The 25,496-nt window shown below is 36.2% G+C and overlaps 1 protein-coding gene across 1 annotated transcript; it reads right to left on the bottom strand.

Annotated features, from left to right (window-relative positions):
• Positions 1–18,689: 18,689 nt before the first annotated feature.
• Positions 18,690–25,496, bottom strand: Pi4KIIIalpha (phosphatidylinositol 4-kinase III alpha). Its single transcript, XM_090399940.1, has one exon. The coding sequence runs from the start codon at positions 25,448–25,450 to the stop codon at positions 19,157–19,159; it is 6,294 nt and encodes a 2,097-aa protein (XP_090256066.1). The 5' UTR covers positions 25,451–25,496; the 3' UTR covers positions 18,690–19,156.

Here is a 25,496-nt window from a genome sequence, read left to right as displayed (position 1 = left end):
TTGGGGAATGAGACTGCCTCAAATTTGGGAACTTGCATTCATTGTTTTGTGATCCCTGAAGATGGCAATGTAACATATGATGAATATAGGAAGGTATTGATTAAAGTTTTTAATTAATATTCCGTTAATAAGATAAATGGAAGAAGAGGACAAGGAAGAAGAAGAAAATCTTGGCTGGAGATATCAGACAGTGGACTGGTATGAACTCTGAGAGACTGCTCAGAATAGCTGAGAATCGCTCAAAATTTGCCAAGGTGGTCGCCAACCTCCGATAGGAGATGGCACTCAAAGAAGAAGAATTAATATTCTGGTATATGTTGTTATTTTCTGAAAAAATATTAATAACTTAAGTTCCTCATGATTCCACCCTGATCAGGATGATGAAACACTCCCATAAATTGATCACTGAATACCTCATCAATGTCTTCTGCAGCAGTTACCATTCTACCATTTTCATCCATTGACATTATCTTACCATGATCATTCTTCCTTCTACTTGCCACATCTAAAAAACTCTCTAAGGTTTTTCTTTGCATGATTTGCCAATTTCTGCTCATACTGCACTTTTGTTTTCCTTACTGAGTCACTCTCCTGGTTTGTTCTTTATACTCTTCATGTAACTGATTATTACCATTATTCATCATGTGCCGGCAAAGGTTGGTTGATTGGTAGAGCCTCTGCTACTAATGGCTCAGTTAAGTAAGTTTGAGCGCAGCTAGTGGTTGGAACCAATCATTCGATGCTGTTGGCACACTTTCCCTCGATGAGTCATTGGGACTCCCTGGAGGTGTCAAATAATAATAATAATAATAATGTACTGTCTCCAAAGTACCTTCTTCCAGATTTCATGCTTAAGCTTCTCATTCATCCCCTTATTCAGCCTTTGGAACACATTTACACATATATTTCTTTGTCAGTTTCCCAGCAGCATTTATTTCCTTACAGCTGAACTCCTCATTCCATGCTATAGCTTCAAGCTGTCCCCTAAACTTGTCATAATCACCAGCCTTATAATGCCATATATATATATATATATATATATATATCCTTTCCTCACAATAATCTGCATATGGCTAGCTAATACTTCATGATCACTCTCACCAACTGAAGGGAAGTGTGAAACCCCACTCACAATTACATCCTCTGAAGAAATGATCAGATCTAAACCTCTTGATCCTCGCTGAATCTACCAGATTTAAAGGTGACCTGTGGTATGCTTCAGGGTCGAGGCCTTGGACTATTGTTTATTATTATCATTGTATGGACAACTCTGGAATCCAAAGACTAATTGCAGGAGACCCAAACTATTCATACAATTATCATACCTCTTCTTGAACCCATTAACAAACAAAGCTGACTCTAGTGACCCATTCCATTCATTCACAAGTTTCCAAGTGAAAAATCTAGTCCTCATGCCTCTATTAGCCACGTTTTTACTCAACTTCCACAGATGACCTCTTGTTGTGCCCCCCCCCCAAGCTAAGCTAAACTTAATGTATATATATTCATAATATTGGGAAGGACCAGACAGGAGATGTTTTCGATTGTTTGCTGACAATGCAGAGATAGGTAATGCAATCAGGGATGTTACTGATATACAGCACTTACAGAATGATTTGAATAGGCTGGAACTGTGGACAAATGATAATGGATATCAGTGAAGTTTTAGTAAGTATAAACCTATACACTTGGGTATAATGAGATTTCCAATGATATATTATATTAGCAGAGTAATGCTATAAGAAACTCATGAGGCTAGGGATCTTGGCATCATGGTGAACAGGAATTTGAAGTTTGGAAATAACATAGCAAAAACTGCAAATACAACTCAGAGGATAATTGCAATGTTGAAAAACTTGACATGTAAGAATAAGGAACTTATTTTGCCTCTTTACAAGAAAAGTCTGCATTTGAACTACTGTGCACAGATTTGGTCTCCTGGAGTCAGAGGGGAAACTGTGCAACTTTTGAATGAGTGTTATAGGATATTGTCTGAAAATTTTTGTTATATAGAAGGTGGGGAGAGAACATGGGGAGGGAGGGAATATCCATGGAAGTTAAGTTTGTTCACAATTAAGAAAGGAGTAAAAGCTAGATTTTTCTATCACAGAGTTGTGAGAGTTTGCCTCCTGAAGTGGTGAGCGCATCTAGTGTGAATGAATTTAAAAGAAGGTATGGTTTGGGTGATGTATAGCCTACCTCGATGAGTCCTTCGAGATGCATTAGATAATAATAATAAAATAATAATACAAAGCTGAAGAACATTATCAGAAATGTGGCTGATGAGTAATGTTTAAAGATTTGAAACAGTAGGACATGGGAAGATAAGTAGTGATATTAATTCAATGAGCTGAATGTAAGATTTTGCACTTTGGCATTCAGCGATGGAAGGCAGCATATTATAATGAGAAAGTTATATCTGGAGAAATGAAGGAGATAGATAGAGAGAGAGATGTGATGTGATAATTGTAGGAAACATCACATCTTGAAGTCAATCCAGAGGATTGCACTGTGTTGTGGAAGATGCTGACAAGCAACAAGGAGTTGGTTCCTTTTATAAGGCTTTGATCAGATTGTAACTGGATTACATTCTGCAAATGTAAGTTATAATGATAGATTAAAACCAATTAAAAAGCCAACTGAAAGGAGCTTACCATAGATATTGAAGAATATCTATCTGGATAGAATTGGATAAAAGAAATAAGAAACAAGAGATCATTCTCTGGAAATTGCATAAAGATGCAGTAAGCAGGAATGTGAATACTTTTTTTGTGTGAAGAGTGGAAGATGGTTGAAATGTGCTGCTTAACAGCGAATTTAAATGTGATTATGACAGGTATAGTCCGACCACAGAAGGGAGAGCTCTTGTTGGAAGACTGCCAAGAAGAGTTAATTCATGTTGAAGGGGAGAAACAAATAAGTCAATGAACAAATTGGATAACAACATGCAAAATCATGTGCTTTATAGGTAAAATTTTCCAACTGTTATGCAAGCAAAATAGTTACCACTTTAAAAACTACAATGATCATAAAAGAAGTTAATTTTCTGACATGTAATAATAAACAACTCATCCCACAATACAGACTGATTACCCTATTATCGGAATGGATTCTCCTTCAAACATGTGCAGAAGTGTCGAAGGGTCTCGTATCTGTGGGCGTACTATACTATGATATTAGGGTGATCTCCTTCAAGGCAGTCATGACCACTGACATGTTGTAATATTAATAATCTCTTAATACTTTCTTCTTTCCTTCCTCTATTAATATAAAATTAATTTCATGAGTATCAAATTTCTTCAGTTTAAGGGTGGTTGGAGCCTACAAGGATGCTGCAGTTTCTATATACTAAAACCAGAAGCATCAGGAACAAGAGGGAGGGGTTTTTGGCATTGATTAGTGCAAGCTCGCCAAATGTTATAAGCATTAGTGAGACCTGGCTAACAGCAGATGATGTAATTACAGGAATAGAATGTGATGGATTTAGTATTTTCAGCGAGGACAGGGGGTGGGGTACTGCTCATGATAACAGATGAATTGCAACCAACAAGAGTAGGAGTCAGTCAGGCAGATGGCAGTGCTTCTGAGTTAATCTGATGACATTGACTTATGGAGGCTAAAATATAAATTGATGCTACAGGCCAGGGGTGCCAGAAATGATGTGAAAAACATGCATCAGCAGATTAGTGCAACGAGTGCAAGTTGAGTAACTTAATATGGGGGGGGGGGGCTTCAACTTTGGAGACAGATTGGAAGGAGGAAAGATAATATGGTAGGAAGGAAATGGAATTTATACACTTACTGAGAGATAATTACTTAAAGCAGAATGTGATGGAGGGGACTATGAGTACGAGAGAGAGTACTGGATCTTGTTATAAGATCAGAGGATCTGTCTATAACTAAGGTAGCTGCATTGCCTCTGATTGGGGGGGGGGGGGGGGAAATGATCATGTGGTCTTGACGTGGGAGGTAGCAAAACGTGGAAATTCCATTTAAGAAGGGTAAATGTGGAACTAACAAGGTAGGTGATTATAATACACTTAAAGGCAGATGCAGGAGGAATGTTTCAGCACTTGGCTAGAGGGCCAGAACAAGAGGTCATTCCTGGAAGTTGGGTACGAGTGTGGTTAGCATGGGTAGCAAGACTAGATTTTTCACTTCGAGAGTGGTGAATGAGTGAATGGAATGGATTGCCTGAGTCAGTTTTTGGATTCAAGGAGAGATATGATAGTGTTGATAGGCAGGGAATCTCACAATGAGTCTTAGGATTATATGGAGGTGCTCGTGCAATAATAATAACAGTATCAGTTTCTGAAATCATATTAATACAACAATAAACAAGTTTTTCCACAGATAACACTGGCCAACAAAAAAAATTTTTTTCTGCTGATTATGATTTGACACTTGTTTTTTTACTAATTTGGGTGCACTGATTTCAAATATCAAACCCATTTTTCTCTATCACGTCAGGTTTTTCCTCTATGGCATTTTCTTTTTGCTAATTTGTAAGTTTTTGATAGTTTTAAGGAGGCAGTACTATTTAGAGGATCGAAAAAATCGATTTTTTTAATATTATTTTCTGAAAATATGTACTTTTAAAAATCTGTTCCTAACTTTTTATCAAGAAATTCGAAAAATTCCTGAAGATATAGCCTATTATTCAAAGCGTTGCGCAGATCAGAATCGGAACGCTCACCGCTCTCACTTGTTAGTAAACGAATAAATGCGTAAGAACCTGCAACGGCACGTACTGGCACTTTGAATGTGAGAGAGGCCGATAACCGACCTAATACATTTAGGTGATGAAAAGTAGGCGATGACAACTGCCTAAAACAAATGAATGCTATATGTGTCATAGCGGACAAAGAACAATCGAAATCAGTCAATTGTTAATCGATCGTGAAAGTATGACGAGTGCTTATAACATTTCAATAAAGTCTCTGTTTTTTTTTGTCTTGTTAATTGCATGTTAGTCGGCGTGAAGAAAATACATCATATCTACTACTCAAAAATGTGTCAATTGTGTAGATTCCTTCTGCTACATTTGTGGCAGCTTTACTGTTCCCAGTCAAAGGACAAATATCACTGATTTCGTTAAGAAAGTGTACTTTGCATACTTTGACGTAAAACTTGCAGATCAGGACAATTCATGAGCTCCAAATCAAGTGTGTAAGTCATGTGTAGAAAATTTACGACAGTGGAGCAAGGGAAAACGCCAAAAATTAGCTTTTGGCATTCCAATGATTTGGTCGTGAACCGAAAAATCACGTAGATGATTGCTATTTTTGTTTAGTTCAGACTTCTGGTTATAATAAGAAGAATAAGAAAAAAATTGTGTATCCAAATCTCGACTCAGCAATTTGGCCAGTTGCTCATTTCAATGAAATAGCCGTGCCAATTTATAAAGGACTTCCTTTACTTGAGAACGAGCACGATCGGGATATGCCAGATGTTCTTGAGGACAGATGTTGATTTAGACAATAAAAATTTAATTTCTAGTTCTGGACCGCAACGTTTTACTCAAGCGGAATTGAATGACTTAGTAAGAGATTTGGGCCTATCAAAGGAATCATCGGAATTGTTAGCTTCAAGATTAAATGAAAAAACTTACTGGAGCAAGATACGAAGATAACTTTTTATCGTTAATCTTGTACAATATTTTAAACACGAGTGTGGGTTTGTTTACTGTAACAATGCGTCAGGTTTACTAACTGAAATGAGTGTTGTACAATATCATCCAAATGAGTGGCGTTTATTTATCGACAGTTCAAGCATGTCTCAAGTGTGTCTTACTACACAATGGGAATGTATATGGCTCAATTCCTATTGGCTATTCAGTCCACTTAAAGGAAATATATGAGGACATTAAAAAGGTTCTGAAGTTATTAAAATATACAGATCATAACTGGATCATTTGTGTGGATCTTCAAATGGTGAACTTTTTACTTGGCTTTCAAAGAGGATATACAAAGTTTCCGTGTTTTCTATGCTTCTGGGATAGTCGAGCTAGAAACCAACACTGGAGTCAGAAACACTGGAGTCAGAAACACTGGCCTCTTAGAATATCCTTAAATGTTGGAGAACAGAATGTTATAAATCATCCTTTAATCGACAGAGAAAAAATCATTTTTCCACCTCTACACATCAAACTAGGTCTTATGAAGCAGTATGTTAAAGCTTTAGATTTACAAGGTGACTGTTTCCAATACATATGTGAAAAATTTCCACGCCTTAGTTATGAAAAAATTAAAGCCCGTGTATTTGATGGACTGCAAATTAGAACTTTAATGAGAGATCCAAATTTCATCAACTCTATGAACGAAACTGAGAAAGAAGCCTGGACTTCATTTACGATGGTTGCGAATAATTTTCTTGGAAACAAAAAAGCGTGCAATTACAAAGATCTAGTGGAAACAATGCTTGAAAATTTCCAGCGCCTAGGTTGCAACACGAGCATAAAGCTTCATTTCCTATACAGTCATCTTGATAGATTTCCCGAGAATTCAGGTGCTGTAAGCGATGAACAAGGTGAAAGATTTCATCAAGACATAAAAACTATGGAAGATGGGATTCTCATATGATGGCCGACTACTGTTGGAGTATTCAAAGGGATTGCCAAAATAGAACACACAGCAGAAATTGCTACGAACAAAAATTTATTCCCTGAAACTTATGTGCAAGTAAAATTGTTATTTTTTTATAAATATTCTTGTAATTTTTAATGAATATTGTTAAGTAGTTATGTATCTAATTATCGGCCTCTCTCGCATTCAAAGCGCCAGTACGTGCCATTGCATTTATTCGTTTACTAACAAGCGAGAGCAGTGAGCACTCAGATTCTGATCTGCACACCGCTTTGAATAATAGGCTATATCTTCGGGAATTTTTCAAATTTCTTGATAAAAAGTTAGGAACAGATTTTTGAAAGTATATTCTTTCAGAAAATAATATTAAAACATCAATTTTTTTGATCCTCTAAATAGTACTGCCTCCTTAAAACTATCAAAAACTTACAAATTAGCAAAAAGAAAATGCCATTGAGGAAAAACCTGACTTGATAGAGAAAAATGGGTTTGATATTTGAAATCAGTGCACCCAAAGTAGTAAAAAACAAGTCTCATATAAAAGTCAGCAAAAATTGTGTTGGACTGTGTAATCTGCCGAATCAGTTGGATCAAAACTCTCAATCTCTTCTTCACAAACATTATTATTTTTCAATATATTCAATAGTTTTCAAAATTTTGAATATTTTGAAAAATATTGAATATATTGAATCTTCAATATTTTGAATATTTTTCAAAATATTCAATTATTTTTTATTTTCAAGTTTGTTTCTAAATCTTCTCTTATCTGGTTTCTCTATCTTTTCATGGTCTTCCTTTTAGGCTGTCCCCCCCCCCTCCACAACCTTCATTTCATTCATCTTCATCTGTTCTTTTTTTTTACCTGATCAAATCACTTAAGTAGTAACTTAGAGCATTTCTTCAAAAAGTCTGTGATCCCAATACATTCTTAGTATTGATATTGCTTATTGTCTTTGCCAACATCATCCTTAAAACTTTAATTACTATTACGTGTATTCTTTTATCTCTCTTTCAGTCAAAAGTTTACACCTAGGTTGGATTTAACTGTCCCAAAGTAGACTACTTGCACTATTTAAAGGCTCCTTGGTTCAATGAAATCCTCCTCAATATTTCATTATAGAAATTTCTATCACTAGAAAGCACGCTTCTAAAATATTTCAAATTATCAACTCTCCTCAGAATTCAGCTACCAAGTCTAGCGGCATTACTTTCTACACTTTTTCTCCAATTTAAAACCATACTCAGTCTTTTTTTTTACTAATGATGTTTGATTCATAGTTCCATGTCATGCTATTTCATTTGCCAAATTTATTCTGTAATGCTTCTACTGAATATGTCCAAAACACCACTTATGCAAAATAGCTGTTTTCTCCAATTTTAAACCACTTCTGCAAAATAGCTGTTTCACTTTGTAATTGTTAACATTATTCAACACAACAATGAAACAGTAATAAAATATTTCCTTGTCAATCTGCCACTATTAAGTCACTCCTAAATTATAAATCTCACCTTCAAACAACTCTGGCCTTTAAAATACATACTCTTTTCTTGACACAACAATTTCTTCTTTTCCTACATCTATCTTTTTAAAAAAAATTTTTCTCAAATAAATCTAATCGAAGGCTTTTTCGAAATCTACAAATGTCATACATAAACATTTCCCAAACTCTTAGTATCGTTATAATTACCCTTACAGCAAAAATTAAAACAGGTGATCTTCCCATTCTACAACCAAACTGCTCTCCCCTTAAAACGTTTTTCACTTACAACAGATATGGAAAGCTCAGGATACAACTTCATAATATAGCATGTAATAAGGAGCTGAGTGGAAAGGGAATTGATGCTGCTTTAGCACTAGTCAAGAACTATTTAAAAACAGCACTGTCTGAATGTACAAAAGGCAGGAGGAGATTATTACATAAGGAAAGTGTGAAATGATGAATATGGAGATTAAGCATGCTATCTGGAAGAAGATGATAATAATAATTTGCATAATAAGTACAATGCACAGACTTGGAAGGTGAATCATTTAGTAAGGATACCAGAAATGTAGTATAAGCAGTAGTTGGACAAAGAGGACAAGAAAAAAATCCCATGGAGTTCTTTCAATATGTAACCAGTACAAGAAAGAATGATTATTGAAGAAATCAGGTGGTGAAAATGATAGAATGGCAACTGCTGCAGAATATATAACTGAAATAATAATATTATTATTATGGGCAATCTAAGGAGTCCTTAGACTCATCGAGGGAGGCCATAAAGATCATGTTAAGAACTATCCAACATTTGTGCAGTATGTATTCCACTCATTCACTGCTCTCCAAGTAAAAAACTGGTTCTAACACCCTTGTTAACTACACCTTACTCAGTTTCCATGAATGTCCCCTAGTCCTCCCACTATTACAGCTGCCTCAATCATATCACCCCCCCCTTTTCTGCCTATCAACCAGTTTCTATAACCCCAAAATCTTCAACCTGTTCTCGTAAGGTTCATTCCATAGATCTGCTACCATCTTGGTCACGCGTCTCTAGATTCTCTCCACCTCTTCCTTATCACCAAGAAATCCTGGGGCCTAGATCTGTGTGCAGTAGTCAAGATGGGGTCTCATTGAGACTCGATAAAGAGGAACAATAACCTGCTTGTCTCTGCTTCAAAGTATTATTCAGTAACCAAGTGATCTGATGAGCTGCTTTAGCCACTTTTGCTATGTAGCCCCTAAACTTTAACTCCCTATCCACTAACACTCTCAAGTCTCTGGCTTCGTTAATTTCTTGGAGTACTGGTAATTTTTTCACCCCAAAATGCATAACGTTATACTTTGCCACATTAAACTGACATCCGTTCTCCTTTGGGCAGATTTTTTTCCCAGTCTGCCAATCTATCCAAATCATCCTGCAAAAATTTGGCAACATCTGTATGAACTATTGCTCTAACTTTGCATCATCAGCAAACAACTGAACAGTTCCCCTCAGACTGCCAATGCATACCGTTTCCACCCACTGGTCTATAGCAAAATCCAACTGTATATTTTATTCCACTGGCCTCAATCTCACACCAGATAGTCTCAAATGTGCAATTTTCACTGGAGTTAAAATATCTACTCTCTTTGGTTGGAGATATCCTCCTGAACACACTATATCCTTCACATTCTATCCCACTAACTATATCAACTTCTGTTAGCCATGTCTCACTAATGCCAATAACCTTTGGCCAGTATGAGCCAACCAATGCTGAAAATTCCTCCTGCTTGTTCCGAAATCTTCTGGCATTAGTGTACATAAAGTGCAAAAGTCCCTTAGGCCCACCACTATCCTGACGATTTATACTATCACATTCTGATTTGCTTCCAGTGGTACTAACTTAGGCATATTATACATTCTTACACTCAACTGCCTCAATGATGTCTGCACATCCATGCAACAGCCCCCCCCCCCCCCCCCAAAGTTCTAGTTTCCCTGATTTTGCACATCCACTCACTTCATTCGACAACACTTTTTCCAGACTCTGAACACCATATCCATTCAGATGCAAACCATCCTTCTTGTATAGATCCTTACATCTGTCATCAAACTCACTCCACAAATTCCACACCACTCCTCTTACATAACCTATGCATCGAATCATTCGTTATTATGGCCCTCCTCAGCTCTACTCTGTCATACACCATATTAAATAAGCAATTCTCCAAAGTATATTGTCATAAGTGTGACATTATGCAGAGCTTGAGTGCAGTAGAAATGGAAGAGGGATGCATGAAGAATTAATGATGTTAATAAGGCAGCAGGACTTTACATATTACTGCATGTTTTAAAGTAATGCGGTGACTTAACAAAAGTCATGTAATGGGGCAAAACACCCAGAGTGCAAAGGAACAAAACTGTTCAGCAAAGGAGATAAGACTGAGGCTTCAAATTACAGGCTTGCATATGTGTGTGGAGTTGTGATAAGGTATTGGAAAGGTTAGTGGGGGGGGGGGCTAGGAATACAAATTAGGTTGATAGTAGTAGCTTTCTCTTTGATATGGAGAATAGATTTACTTTAGTATAAAGAAAGACCATGTTTTAGCAACTTACGTATTATAACAAAGTGGTAAACACATTGAATAAGAAAGCTGCATATATGTAGATTTTGCAAAGGCTATTTAATAGATTGTCTAATTACTAACTTGTCATGTGATAAATAACAGATTTGGTGTACTGGATAGATTAGCTATCTAACAGGTATAAGCAAGCTGTGTATGGTGCAGCCGAAGAGGAAAGCCACTGGTGATGTGTGTGTGTGTGTCGAGAGAGGGGATTTTGGGGTCAATACTATTTAACTCACACAACAATGATGTTAGATGAGGTTTTAAATGAGAATATGGGGTTATTTGCACTGGAAAGACCTATGAGCTGAACAGATCTGGCTTTGTTACAGGACTTGAACAGAATGTGTGAGCAGGACCGGTGGAAGCGGGCATGCAGAGCATGCGGTTGCCTCTACAAAAGGGGATGCCGGGGCACTGGTCATAAGTTCATTTTTAAGAAACAAAATTTTTATCATAAAAACAAAAAATTCTTAGAATGATCAATATTAAAATAAACAAGGCCGGATACACCGAATAAAAATTTTTAAAAAATTGTATATTGCCGGCTGTTTACAATTTTGCAGCGAGAGCAGGCTAAATGCTTGCCTCCAGAATCTAAAGTGAATGGTTTCTATGTGCAGAAACGAATTTTCTGGTTACTACGTAACCAGAAAATTCGTTTCTGCGTTTTTACAGTACCATATGACTGGTTACGTAGCAACATTTGTTGCTACGTAACCAGTCATATGGTACTGTAAAAACTCGATTGTAGGTTAAATATTCCAAAGCACATTACATTCGATTGTTTACTTAGGTTAAGTCCCATGTGAATATTGTAAAAATAAACTTTGTTTGTCTCTGTATAGTTTGTTTTAGATGTTATTGTAAATAACACTCTGGAAGTTAACTGTATATACTGCTTTAATAAGAATATGTTAGAGTGTTAAAAACGAAGGCAGTGTTTATATCGCCGAAGCTGCATGTAATAGATCTACATGGCGGCATTAGAAAGATTGTTATTAAAATTTGTTTGTATGAGAAAGGCTTGCAGGCTCTAAGTGCAAACATCTGCTAAGTCAGTCAGAAAGGTTCAAACAACTTTCCAATGGCCGGCAACTTACAATTAAAAGAAAGCGAAGGAGAACAAAAGCATGCCAAACTTGAAACTGAATATGAAAGAATCATACTGATTCTTTGGGGGTTGCCAAACTTCATGCAAGGTCTCAGAGGAGGTATAATAAAAGGGGACTGAAGCAAACAGAAGGGGCTGCAGGGATCCAGAGATTGCTGTAGAAGTAGAGGGGGCTCGGTTCCAGAGACATCCACAGAGAGACAAGAGAGGCTGCCTGGTTCCAGACACTGTCAAAGAGGAGGCAGCTCGGTTTCAGACATTGCTAAAGCTGCCCGGTCCCAGACGTTGCTGAAGAGAGACAGAGCTGCTCAGTTCCAGACATCGTCAGAGAGCATCCCAGATCCAGACGTTGGTTGAGAGAGGAGTTTTCTGCTTCCAGAAAGGAGCTTCTCAATTCGAGACAACGCTAGAGAGAAACGACTTCTAGGCCATAGACATGGCTTTCAAATTGCCGAAAGGTGAAGTCCCAAACACTGTAGAAGAGAAAAGTTTCCAGTCCAGAGGGATCCTGATTGACAGCTGACAACAGTTTCATTTTTCTTGGAGACGGCTTTTCAGTTTATTAGAGGCGGCAGTCGTCCAGGCATTTTTGGCGAGCCCAAGTAGAGGAGAAAAGGTGACGCAAATTTCCCGAAGTATTTTCACTCGTAAGTTTTTCTTTTTGCTGTGGGAGAATAACATTTTTCCGGAACTGTACGAGTCCCGCTACATTCCCAATTGATATAGCCGAAGCCAAAATTCCAGATGAAGATCTGAGATGAAAGAATTGCCATAGAACTTTTAGTGAAAGACTTTTGACTAATTGTGAGATACAGAGCCTTTGTAAGTTCAAAACTTTTATATAATTCCTCTTATAGTTGTATTAGAAAGACTTTTAACATATATGTTTAATGTTTAATAAGGTTAAGAAGTGTCCTTAAGAGAATCAATTGGCATGTTAGAAGTTGATATCAAATTTGTAAAGATAACTTAACAGAGAGATTTAGGTAACTTCTTTGCGAGTAAGCTTGGAGTTTAATAAGTAAAATTTGTAAGCTGAGAATAGATAACATTTTGTGTTAAAGAAAGTATTTTAAATTTGAAGAAAAAAGGTTCTAAATCTTGCCAAAGTTTTTATAGAAGGAAGGACAGAGAAAGCAATCTCCCTAATGTTTAAATTCGTGTACATTTCATAGTAATGTAAATAAATGTTATTTGACTTTCTTGTAAACATAGCAGGTAATAATATAAACAAGAGAGATTCTGTGAGATAGAAAGCGCGCACAGCTACATTAGAATAACGGAGAATAAAGTATAAAGTAAAGAAAAAAGACATCACAAGTAATTAATAGAAATTACAAGTATACAAAGTTAAAATAATAATAAAATTTTACAATGTCAGTAATGACAGGATAGCAACAATAGATTTATAACAGTACACATCTCAATAGGCTGTTGACAGTAGCGCAGTGCGGACTATTGTTTCGTCTCTGTGTCGTGTTGAGTAATAATTTCTTGTGGGTATAAAATAGAAATGGAATCAAAAATTAAAAAAAAGTTATCTGGTGCACAAAATCGTAAGCGTCATGCTGCGAAAGAAACAGATATTAAGAAACAAACTGGGGCTCTTAATAAATTTGTTAAAATATTAAAATATTCTGATGCAGATTGTAACCAACTCGATACATCAGAAATCAGAGTTGACGAATTGTGCACATCATCCAGTTTGAATGAAAGTACTATTACAACTGTTGTACAAGATAACAAGATGCAGGATTGAAGTGAAAAACAGTTACAAGAAGATTTAGTTGTAGTTGACCACGAAACTAACACATTGTTAATCTCTGTAAATTTAGAAGATCCGGGTGAATGGGGAAATATTGATGAAAAATTACGAGTTGTTTTAACTGAAATGGGACCTGTTCAAAAGAAAAATATAATATATCCCAGAGATATATTATATTTTTCTTTGCAATTATTCAAGAAATATATTATAATTTCTTTTCACTCTCTCACAAACGGTTTTGGGCAATCCTTTTAAAGTTCGTAAAAAATTTAACATTGAAACGGCCATCAGAAATGCGATGGGAAAGTAAAATTAATGCAATCTGCCCTCTCCGATATCAGTTAGGAGAAATTTATGATGCACTTTTTTGAAATTTTAAATAATGAAAATTTTAATAAAGAAACTCAGCATGAAGCACAAACATTATGTACTAAAATAAAGGACTACAAATTTATTTGTTCTCTTATAATTTGGCATGATTTACTAAACAGAATAAAGCCTGTGTGTGTAAAATGCTTCAGGCAAAAATATGAACATTACACTTGCTTTAGAATCTACCGAAAACTTAAAAATATTGTTACAAGAGTATCGACCAGATACAAATTTTAAAGAAGTTCTAAAAACGGCAAAATAACTGAGTGAAGAAGTGGATGGAGAACAAGAATTTAAAACTGGTACGGAAGTTCGACGACGAAAGAAGACATGACAATTTGACTACGAGCATCATGATGAAATACCACAATCACCAGAAGATAAATTTAGAGTGAATATGTTTTATACACTTCTAGACGTTGCAACGTGTTCGTTAATAGAACGTTTTGAACAACTAAAAACATATTATGATAATTTCAATTTCTTGTATAGATTACTACAAATTAATAACGAAGATTTACGAAAAAATTGTGATGATTTAGAGATTCTCTTGATGGAAGGTGACAATAAAGACGTAAATGCAATAGAACTATATGACGAGTTATGTGTTTTCCGGGATATTTTTCGAAAGGATAATTTAAATACTCAAAACCCTTTAGATATGCTTAATTTTATTGTGTCTAATAATTTATCTTTCCCTAACTTTTCAATTGCTTTAAGAATATTATTAACCTTACCTGTTAGTGTAGTGAGCAGTGAGCGTTCCTTTTCCAAGTTGAAATTGATTAAAACCTACTTAAGAACAAGTAGGTCACAAAAAAGGCTTGTTAGTTTGGCGTTAATAGCTATTGAAAATGATGTATGTGCGGAATTAGACGTTACAACCATTATTTCTAATTTGGTGAATATGAAATCAAGAACCCTAAAATTTTAATAAAAAAATTTCAAGTATATTTATGTAATTTAATTTATTTTCTGTTATTCTGTAAAGATTTTATTTTTTGAATACTTATATTAATATTAATAAAATGTTCTAATTATTTCTGAATTAGAAATAATTCATCAAAACGAGCATCATGATGAAATACCACAATCACCAGAAGATAAATTTAGAGTGAATATGTTTTATACACTTCTAGACGTTGCAACGTGTTCGTTAATAGAACGTTTTGAACAACTAAAAACATATTATGATAATTTCAATTTCTTGTATAGATTACTACAAATTAATAACGAAGATTTACGAAAAAATTGTGATGATTTAGAGATTCTCTTGATGGAAGGTGACAATAAAGACGTAAATGCAATAGAACTATATGACGAGTTATGTGTTTTCCGGGATATTTTTCGAAAGGATAATTTAAATACTCAAAACCCTTTAGATATGCTTAATTTTATTGTGTCTAATAATTTATCTTTCCCTAACTTTTCAATTGCTTTAAGAATATTATTAACCTTACCTGTTAGTGTAGTGAGCAGTGAGCGTTCCTTTTCCAAGTTGAAATTGATTAAAACCTACTTAAGAACAAGTAGGTCACAAAAAAGGCTTGTTAGTTTGGCGTTAATAGCTATTGAAAATGATGTATGTGCGGAATTAGACGTTACAACCATTATTTCTAATTTGGTGAATATGAAATCAAGAACCCTAAAATTTTAATAAAAAAATTTCAAGTATATTTATGTAATTTAATTTATTTTCTGTTATTCTGTAAAGATTTTATTTTTTGAATACTTATATTAATATTAATAAAATGTTCTAATTATTTCTGAATTCTTTTCTTATTTTCTCATCTATCCTGAGTTTCTTTTATTTTCCTAAAAGATAGTTCCACTTATAAAAATTATTAAAAAATCTTTACAACTTACTAAGAATTTAGTAAAATGCAAGAATTTTTTAAACTTTAGTTCAAATAAATTTTAACTTTAATTAAAATTCATTTTAATTTTGTTAGCGATTCGGGTCGGTGAGAAGGCTATAATCCCTGTATCATTATATTCAACGATTAAAGTGAAGTGGCTTTATCAAAATTTGCTTTAACTTTTGAGAATTTTTTGAATATTTGGGTTTTTAACGATTATCCTGCCTAGTCAACACCCCCAGTTCGTTACATTTAGCGAACCAACGTGTGGCTGTTTTGTCAAAATTTATTTAAGAAATTTCAAATAATTTAAATTTTTATTATCATAAAAGAACCACACACGCTTGGATCATTACAGGGGCACTTAGATAGACATTGCATGTGTGCGGCAAAGCTCCTAGCGCCAGCTCTGTGTGTGAGTGAGATTTCAGTATTGCAAAGTGTAAGGTTTTAAAGTGCGCAGATGAGATGCAGATTACATAGTTGGTAGAAGATATCTTACAGGAGGTGGAGGAGATAAGTGAGAAGTGGGGATGTTATGCTTCCCTCATATAAGGTCTTGATCAAGCAAATATGGATTTGGTCCATATTTGCTTGAAATATGGACCAAATATGCTTGAAATAACTGCTAAAGGCAGTTTTCAATTTTGAAATACTTTATAAGGAGAGTACGAGCAGAAGTGTGGAGCAGATTTTTTGCACAGAGCTGCTAGTAAGTAGAATGCATGGCAAAAGAGTGTGGTGAGCATGAAAAGAGTGAATCAGCTTAAGGTTCAGCTTGATAAGCTGCATATGTGTGACAGAAGACTCCATGAAGGGCTGATGATTATCTACTGCTAAGTTGGGAGGAGGTGAAGAGGATCCTGAGGTGAGTGACTAAGATGATAGCAGGTCTATGGAATGAACCTTATGAGAACAGGTTGAAGATTTGTGGGTTGCAGAAACTGGTTGATAGGTGGAAGAGGGGAGATATGATTGAGACATTCAAATTGCTGAAGGGTTTCTATAGGATTAATTCAGAGGATATTTTTGAGATCAGGACTGGTGGAGGGAGAACTAGGGGACATCTATGGAAGCAAGAGTGTGGTTAGCAAGGGTGTTAGAGCTGGGTTCTTTACTTTTAGAGTGGTAAATGAGTGGAATAAGCTGCCAGAGTCTGTTGTGGATGCTATGACAGTGAATGAGTTCAAGGCAAGGTACGAATGCCGAATAGTTGTGTGGACATGATGTTTAGGGCCTCCCTCGATGAGTCTAAGGACTCCCTGGAGTCGCTCATAATAATAATAATAATAGTATTCTTGTTGCTACTGTTCTAATTCCTTGCAAAGAATAATATAATGCTAATTTTTAGTTACTCTATTACACTAAGACAAAGGCATCTATCAGAATTACAACAGCTAATAATATAGAAAAGCTGACAATAGCATCAAAACAATCTTCATTATTAAAAAAAAATATGGAAATGAGTACTGTGTTATAGTAAAACTTCAATTTAATATAAACCAAAATAATTACTCAACATTTTGACCTTGCTATGATGGTTGAAACATCAGGTGATTATTTTGGTTTATGTTAAACTGAAGTTGAGTCCACAACTTTTTTAATAATGAATGCTGGTCACCTTGTAACTATGAAAGTAAGGAGCATCAAAACAGGCAATGTAAATAAATTAATCCCTCATAAATATAGCGTTTCCTTTAACTTCTCTACCTGGTGAGGTGGATAAATAGTGAGACCAAATTGCACTTCTTATCCATGTTATTCAATGGGTATTACAGAAATCCAGATTTAGCTGGATATAGACGTCATGGTTGGTTGGGGGGTTAATACAATTTTAGTATAACAATCAATTATCTTCAGTTAAGGGGATAAAAATCCCTTATTGTTTTTCAGCCAGTAAGCGAAACAAAGATCAAAAACTATGATCTGAACGTTTCATGCTGACGAACTGTCAGCGTATCCAAGCGTAAGTGACCACTTGGTAGTGCCACACCATGGCAACTCATTGCAAAGGTGGAGCAAGATCCCTCACTGTTCTTGATATTTTTTCATAATGTAAAACACACAGCTCTTAGGAGATGTGGTACTGTTTCACATTATGAGGAGAGGTCACTACCCAGACCGGTTTCAACCTTTTTTGAGGTCTCATCAGCTACTCACTGATGAGACCTCAAAAAAGGTTGAAACCGGTCTGGGTAGTGACCTCTCCTCATAATGTGAAACAGTACCACATCTCCTAAGAGCTGTGTGTTTTACATTATGAAAAAATATCAAGAACAGTGAGGGATCTTGCTCCAGCCGTGGTGTGGCACTACCAAGTGGTCACTTACGCTTGGATACGCTGACAGTTCGTTGGCATGAAACGTTCAGATCGTAGTTTTTGATCTTTTATTACTATTATTACGGGAAACTCCAGGGAGTCATTGGACTCATAGAGGGAGGCCCCAAATCATATTCATCACAACTATTTGACATTCATACAGTATCTATCATACCTCGCCTTAAACTCATTCACTGTCACAGCATCCACCACAGACTCAGGGAGCGCATTCCACTCATTCACTACTCTAAAAGTAAAGAACCCAGCTCTAACACCTTTACTAACCACACTTTTGCCCAATTTCCATGGTTTTGCTTTGTTTTGCTTATTGGCTGAAAAACAATAAGGGATTTTTATCCCCTTAACTGATCAACCTCGCCAGAAAAAATAGCCGTTTGGCTTTTCATCTTAAATCAATTATCTTATTCACAGCATACGTAATTGTGTAGTTCCATATAACTAGATAATTATATAACATTTGAAACACATTAACATTTACTTCACCATAACTGAATGCCGAAACCTGTTTTAATTGGGCATGTCATACAAAATTCTAAGTAAAACTGATTAAATCTGAAAAAAATATTTTGTACACTTTAATGTGAAAAACAAAACACTGATTACATTTGGATGTTTCAGTTTGAATTATCATCCCTGATATATAACTGTTAGTACATCAGTATTTTTCCTGATAACTGCTCCCCAGTTAATTTTGACAGGCATCAGTCTGCAGTAATAATAATAAAACTAATAATGATGGTCATAATATAATCCAGATGTTCACACAATTCAGGATTATGGTATTGAACCTCATCTGGATGCATATTTATTTTGTACATTTCAAATGAACTGAGGCGAGCAGTTGGGACTAAATTACAATTTAATAGAACAATTTAAGGAATATCACTACAATTGCTTTAACAACAGTATTTGTAAGTTTGTTCAAAAAATCAGAGTACAACTAGCTCTGTACATCAATCATAAATAAAACTAAAACAGTCTCTCTCTCTCTTTTTATATACAAGTATTCTTCTTAACACAAAAGTTAATCGGCAATCTAATAAGGAATTTGATTTTGATAATACTGAAGAATGTCATACGTGCGAGTTCTGAAATTCAGGAAAGAATCACGAATTATTTTGATCATATAAGCAGCAGCATCTTTCTCGCTGGAATTGGGAGCAAACCGGCTTCTTAGATATTTAATAGTCTGTCCACGGAAACAAGGCAAACCTGTATCCAACATCAGCGTTACAAGTGAAACAATAGCTTCACGGAATGGTCTAACAGCAAGATAGGCCTGCACACATAGTTCTACAAACCAACGAAATGGTGGTGCTTCCATTTTCCCTCCCATAATCATGACCATTTCATCTGTTAATTTAATGTCTGGTTCAAATCCAAGATTTCCTCCAGGAGAACTTTCAAACATGAAACCAAAATCTATATGTATAATATGTCCATCAGTATCTAGCATTATGTTTCCGTTGTGTCTATCTTTAATTTGCAACAAAAATCCAATTACACTGTATGCTGCCATGCTCTTAATGAAGTTCCTACGAGCTTCCTGAAATTCTTTAGTCAATTCATCTCCATACTTCTTAATGAAATACTCATACATTCCAATGTCAGTTTGCCGACCAAGCTGATCTCGAGACTTGGCATTAGGAACACACTCAATGACACCACATCCAGGTGAGGTAGCAACAACTCTATAGGGAAAAAGAAATAAATCTAGGCCCACCTGTTTAAAAATATTTTTAAATACAGCAATCACTTGGAGAGCTAACATATCTTGTCTTACATCATCTCCTACTTTAAAAATTGCTGCCTGCCAATGCTGTGGACCTGAGAATGATGGATGATTCTTATTAACATTGCTTACACTAAGTGCTTGAGACTCTAACTCATGAATTCCACAATGGCGCACTTTAAAACGAGCCAAAAATGGAGCTTTGGCTGCACTCTGCATTGGAGTTCCTGATTTATAATCAATATCTACAATTACAGCTTCAGGATTTGAAGGTAAATAGCAACCTGGTTGAACCTTAATAGCACTTAATGCATTAAGGCAAGCTTGCTTCCTTTGTGGGCCCTTTGGAAATGGTCTTATTTCTCCTGAAATAGCTGTGATCCTACTGAAGAAATCAAATTCTCTCTCATAAAACTGTTTAGCAGGCCCAGAAAGAGAACTTATAATACTGGTCATAATATGATCCAGCTGTTCGTACAATTCAGGATCCTGCTGTTGACCCTCTTCATCAAGATACATATTGGTTTTCATATTCCAAATAAGCTGATGTGCTAACAGTTGAGATCGAATTGCAGCTAACTTTATGAACTCTGTTACATATCCCATGGAATCGTATCTAACAGCTTGAACCAGCTGTGGAATATAAAATAAAATTACATCTGGAGGAAAGGATGCAAGAACACGTACGGCATACTGTGCTGTGATAGGATGTGGAGGATATTGACGAGAAAAATAAGCTAATGCTTTTACAGGGGGTACTCTTGCCCAGCTGAGCATGTAGGTCAACTCTGCAGAATCATTTAATACACTATCTGAAGTAGTTAGGTACTGAAGAGCTTCTGGTATGTGTGTCACTGAGGCAGGATGTAACTGTACTAGACGTGCTACTTCAGCCTGCAATGCCTCTGAGTTATTAAACCTACATGGCAAGAACACTGCAAGTGCTGGTGAAATGTCCCATGCTAAGCGAGCTGTTTCTCGCCACATGCGTTCTGTAAGTGGCTGACTCCGCCATGCAGCTATTGTTTCTTCTCCTGGAACATGTCTTTCAGGCAGTGACATTGGATTATGCCAAGTGATTAGAAATTCAATGTCTACAGCCAAGAAAGCTAGAATCATATTTCTTTTCTTCACATAATCTTTAACAAAGAAATCTGTGTGAAGGTTTCTTCGACCAGATCGTCCACCAGAAGAACGTCTAGATATAGTGGAAACATTGCTGCTAAGAGGCATTGTATTGATCCAGCCTGTAGGTGTTGCTCTAGCTTGAGATAGATCTGTACTCCCTCTCAATTCAGAATTTATGCCTAATGATAAACTGGGATTACCTGTTGTTTCCCACATATCAGCCATCATGTTAGCTCGTAAGTATTTTTTATCTGTATGCAAACTTTGCCAGAATCTTATTAATGAGATAATATCATCTCTTAGTTCTGCACCTTTCTGCGTTGGACACATTGGTTGACCACAAAAATAATCTAGTGCAGCAGAGTATATCCTTTCTCGTAAAACACTCTTGCTGATGGTACGTGGTAATATATCTCCCTGAAGTAAAGACAGACCACATGAAAGCAATCGAAATCTAGTGCCCACAGATGCAATATGTCGTCTATTGCACTGGCTTCGACCAACAGCCACAGGTAAAGACCGGTGAAGCATGTTAGCAAAAATTTCAACTTGATCAAGATTGCAGTATTTAGCTACTTCTATTCTTTCTGACAAAAACTTTACCCAAATAGCATGAGGAGCAATAAATGATGCATTTGATGTTAGAACACATCCTTCATGAGCAGCAAGGGGATCTACCTGAAGAGAATCTTCAGAAAAAAGTCCCATTTGTTTATCAATTGTCATGTGCCATGCTGCTGACATTTCCTGCAAAAATTGCAGCTCTAAATCTGATCGTGCTGCTAATAACCATTGCCAACAAGCAACAGTGCTTCTCATAACCTCCTCAGTAAACATTTCAACTGGTGACCAGCATAGTGCATGAAGTAAAGATCTGTCTATACCTTTTGTTGCAATCAAAAGAGCACATATGCGAAAAATACATTCTTTATGACGATCTGAAGACTTTTCTTCCCAGCTTCTTCTTAATTCTCCTAGCAGTAATTTTGCTACCACTTTTCTAACTTCTTCTTCATCTTTTGATGCTGCTAAAAGGCCAGACACTTCACCAGCATAACGACACCGCAATCCCATTGAGGCTACAAATTCAGAATAATTGTTCTTCACACATGTTGGCCATTTGTCTAATGTTGAAGCAGGCAAAGGGGCCGAAAGCAAATTCAATCCAGCAAATTGTAATACACTTTCAACAGCTAAAGCTAGACCACTATGTTGTTTTAAGCCATCTGTAGCATGCTGCTGATTTGCAAGATATTCTTCCAGATGAGAACGAGTAACATTAGGGGCCCATTTTACAGCTTCCTGAACAATACCCTGACATCTGGCTGCAAAATCACGAACAATGCTTTCTCGGGATTCCATTGCATCAGTTAATGTAAGCCTGTATGTAGTATTTGGAACATCTAATTCTGGATTTTCTTCATTAGCATCTAATTCTAAAGAGCATGCTAATATCTGCAAAATGTCTAGCATAGTCCACAAAACAGGACCACTCCAAAGGAGATGTGGAAATCTGTCAACCAAACCTGAAAGATATTTATCAGCAACTCTTCTAATTTGTCTTTGTGGATGATTAAACTTGACCAGCAGAAACGTAGCATGCTGTTCCAATTCTTCATCACGACCTTTACTGCGTGGTTTACCAGACATGACATCTAAATACATTAAGAAAACTTTGTCTGATACTGAAAGAATACATTGCCACATACCTGCTTTATCTTTTTGTAAAGATGGATCCTCCAAATATTGTAGCATGCAATGAAATGGGATCTGACCACAAACATTCCTAACTCGTAGTGTTTCTAAACGATAAACTGAGAGCAAGTAAGTACACTGAGCAAAATTAAGCTTATTAATTAAAGGAGTAACTTCCTGAGGATGTTCCAACAAATTTAAGATCTGATTTCTCAGTTCTTGTATTTCTCCAACAGATACAGTATCATTGCGTATGGCTGAATTATACTGCAGTTCAGATCTTAAATGTTCTCTTGACACTAATAATGGTGACTTAGCTGCTATTTCTTTTACTCCTTCATACCATTCTTGAGGCCATAAGCCAGTCTCTGAAGTGAAACCCATTACCACACAGTACAACCAAAAATCTCGAAATAATTTCAGCAAACGAGGCTTAGGAGAAGATATTGGTGGCATTCTTCTTATAAGTACAGCTGTAACTGGAATTAAAACACCCAGGTTACCAGCACTGCTAGATGCTTTAAATGCTGCAGGTGCACGTTCACTAGCACGTTTCCCTTCCAGTCCTAACTGGACAAATAATTCTAATAACCTCACAAGAAGTTCATGTTGTTCTGATTCGCCCTGAAGATTGGCAGCAATATTTGCTAAAGCATTTATGACGGCAAGTGATACATGTCTATATCCTTGTTTTCTTCCATCAGCACTACCTACATTATAAGCAGAACTTGATTCAACAGTAATCATCGTGAACATTTTCATCACTTCTTCATAAACATGTGGATCTCCTTTTGCAATAATCATACAACCCAACTGATCCACAATAAGTGAATCAAGAGGTGAAGGAGGTCGGCAAAAGCGTTGTTGAAAAAACTGCAATATAAATTCCATGGTTCGTGGAGTATCTTTAAGAGATACTGACACATGACCCAAAGCAACAATTGTGTTTGTTGAGACAAGGGTTGACTCCATATCACTCTTTTCTGCTTGATACAATCTGTTAGAAAGAGATGCTAGAAAAGCTTGCACACAGTGAGGATCATATACCAAACCAGCTCGTAATGCCCTACACAAATTTTCAATGGCTGTATCTCTAAGATTTTCAAAAGCTGTACAAGAATTTGTCATAGTGGATGAACTTCCAGAAGAACTATCAGTGACCATAATGCTAAGTGTACCGACTCGTGTTGTATGCTCATTCTGTTGCCTGTGCAATCTTAACAGTATTGGAGAAGGATTTACAAGGAAATCTCTTAAGGATGATATACAACTATGGGCTATGCTTGGAAATTTCTCAGCTAACTTACCAAGTCCTTCTAAACAAACCATCAGCAAAGGCATATGAGCAAGTGCTAATTTGTGACCATGGGAGGAGTTTATCTTCTCAGTTAAACGACTACATAAACTATCTGCACCCATATCATCTGCAACAGCCCAGACTAAAAGATCAACACAAGCAGCATTTGTCTGTACGTTAACTTTGAATTTATTGACAATTGCAAAATTCGATTCCCTGTCTTCTCTTTCACTAGCATCATGCTGCTTGCTCTGTAGTTCAGTTTGACCACATAAAAACAGCCCTTTTACAAATTCCTGCACATCTTTTGTAAATGGAGGGGGAAGGTCTTTTTGATACTGAAGTAGTTCTCGAAGAAGAGTAACTAACACCAAATTAATAGTTTCACTAAATGTCTTATATGGAAAAATTTTTATCTGTCCAGTCATATAAGTATCAGCTGCCTGATCATCAAGAAATTCTAGCAATTCTTTTGTTAATAATTTTTTTGCAATAGCCAGTACAGCCTGCAAATGTACAATGGAAAAAGTAAGTGGATTATCCTCCTTTTCTGCTTCAACTATGCCTAGTGCAGGAAATCGTCCAAAACTTGATCCAAATTTGTAAAAAAAGTATGATGTAACATCATATGGAATTGATACCTGACTATATAGGGAAGCTCTTTTACTTACTGTATCCTGGGTACTAGCTAGTGATAGGAGATCTGCACCAGAATCTTGGCTAACAAGACCTGAAGATGAAATATTACGAGACAAACCTGAAAGGGAACGAGGTATAATTGGGCGAAAATTAGAAAATGTTCGTTTTTTAGTTAAACTTCCACTGGAAGGTGATCCATTCTCATATGATGGTTGCTCTTCATTGTTTGCAATGGGAGGTGGTGCTGTTGGGGGAAAGATACGGCAGAATAGAGGTGGCCATATTTTACTTGCTCTTCCTATTCCTCTTGTGGTTCCAATGAGAATTGGTACAGTAGCTTTACACAAGGTTACTTTTGCAGTGCTTCCCTTAGGTGTTTGCGCATCTTTATAACTACGACACAAATTTGCCAATACACCTAAAAATTCTACCTGGGCAGAAACAATCTCTTCTCTCACATCTTCAAAATAGCACGCTATATCACTAAGCAAAGTGTTAAGACAAAATGCAAAACGTTCGCTAACCGGAATGCGATCGGTGTCATGAATACGTACTTCTTCAGACCATAGGGCTTTTGCTAAACCCTTCAGAAGTTTCAAAAGATAAGGCAGTATACGATTTTTGTATTGGAATCCTGATTCTAGGAAATATATTCCTAGAGCAATTACTGCATCCTGGCTCCTTTGATCTAGTCTGAATATTCCTTGAGGTGATTCTTGTGGGCATAATTGTATAAGCCGGTCTAATTTCTGATAAGGAGTAGGTTTCAAAGCAGCAAGCGAACGTGCAAGATGCTGAATAGCATTGAAAAAGAAACCTTTAGCATCAGCACCTGCCATTTGAACTTTAATATTTTTATACTATTAAGGTGATGTTTACAACCAT

This window comes from Typopeltis vanoorti, chromosome 1 (assembly GCF_054136105.1).
Source record: "Typopeltis vanoorti isolate ZY-2024b chromosome 1, IOZ_Tvanoo_1.0, whole genome shotgun sequence".
Classification (NCBI taxonomy): Eukaryota; Metazoa; Arthropoda; class Arachnida; order Uropygi; family Thelyphonidae; genus Typopeltis; species Typopeltis vanoorti.
The sequence above is the reverse complement of the archived record's forward strand: the minus strand, read 5'-3'. Positions and strand labels throughout refer to the sequence as shown.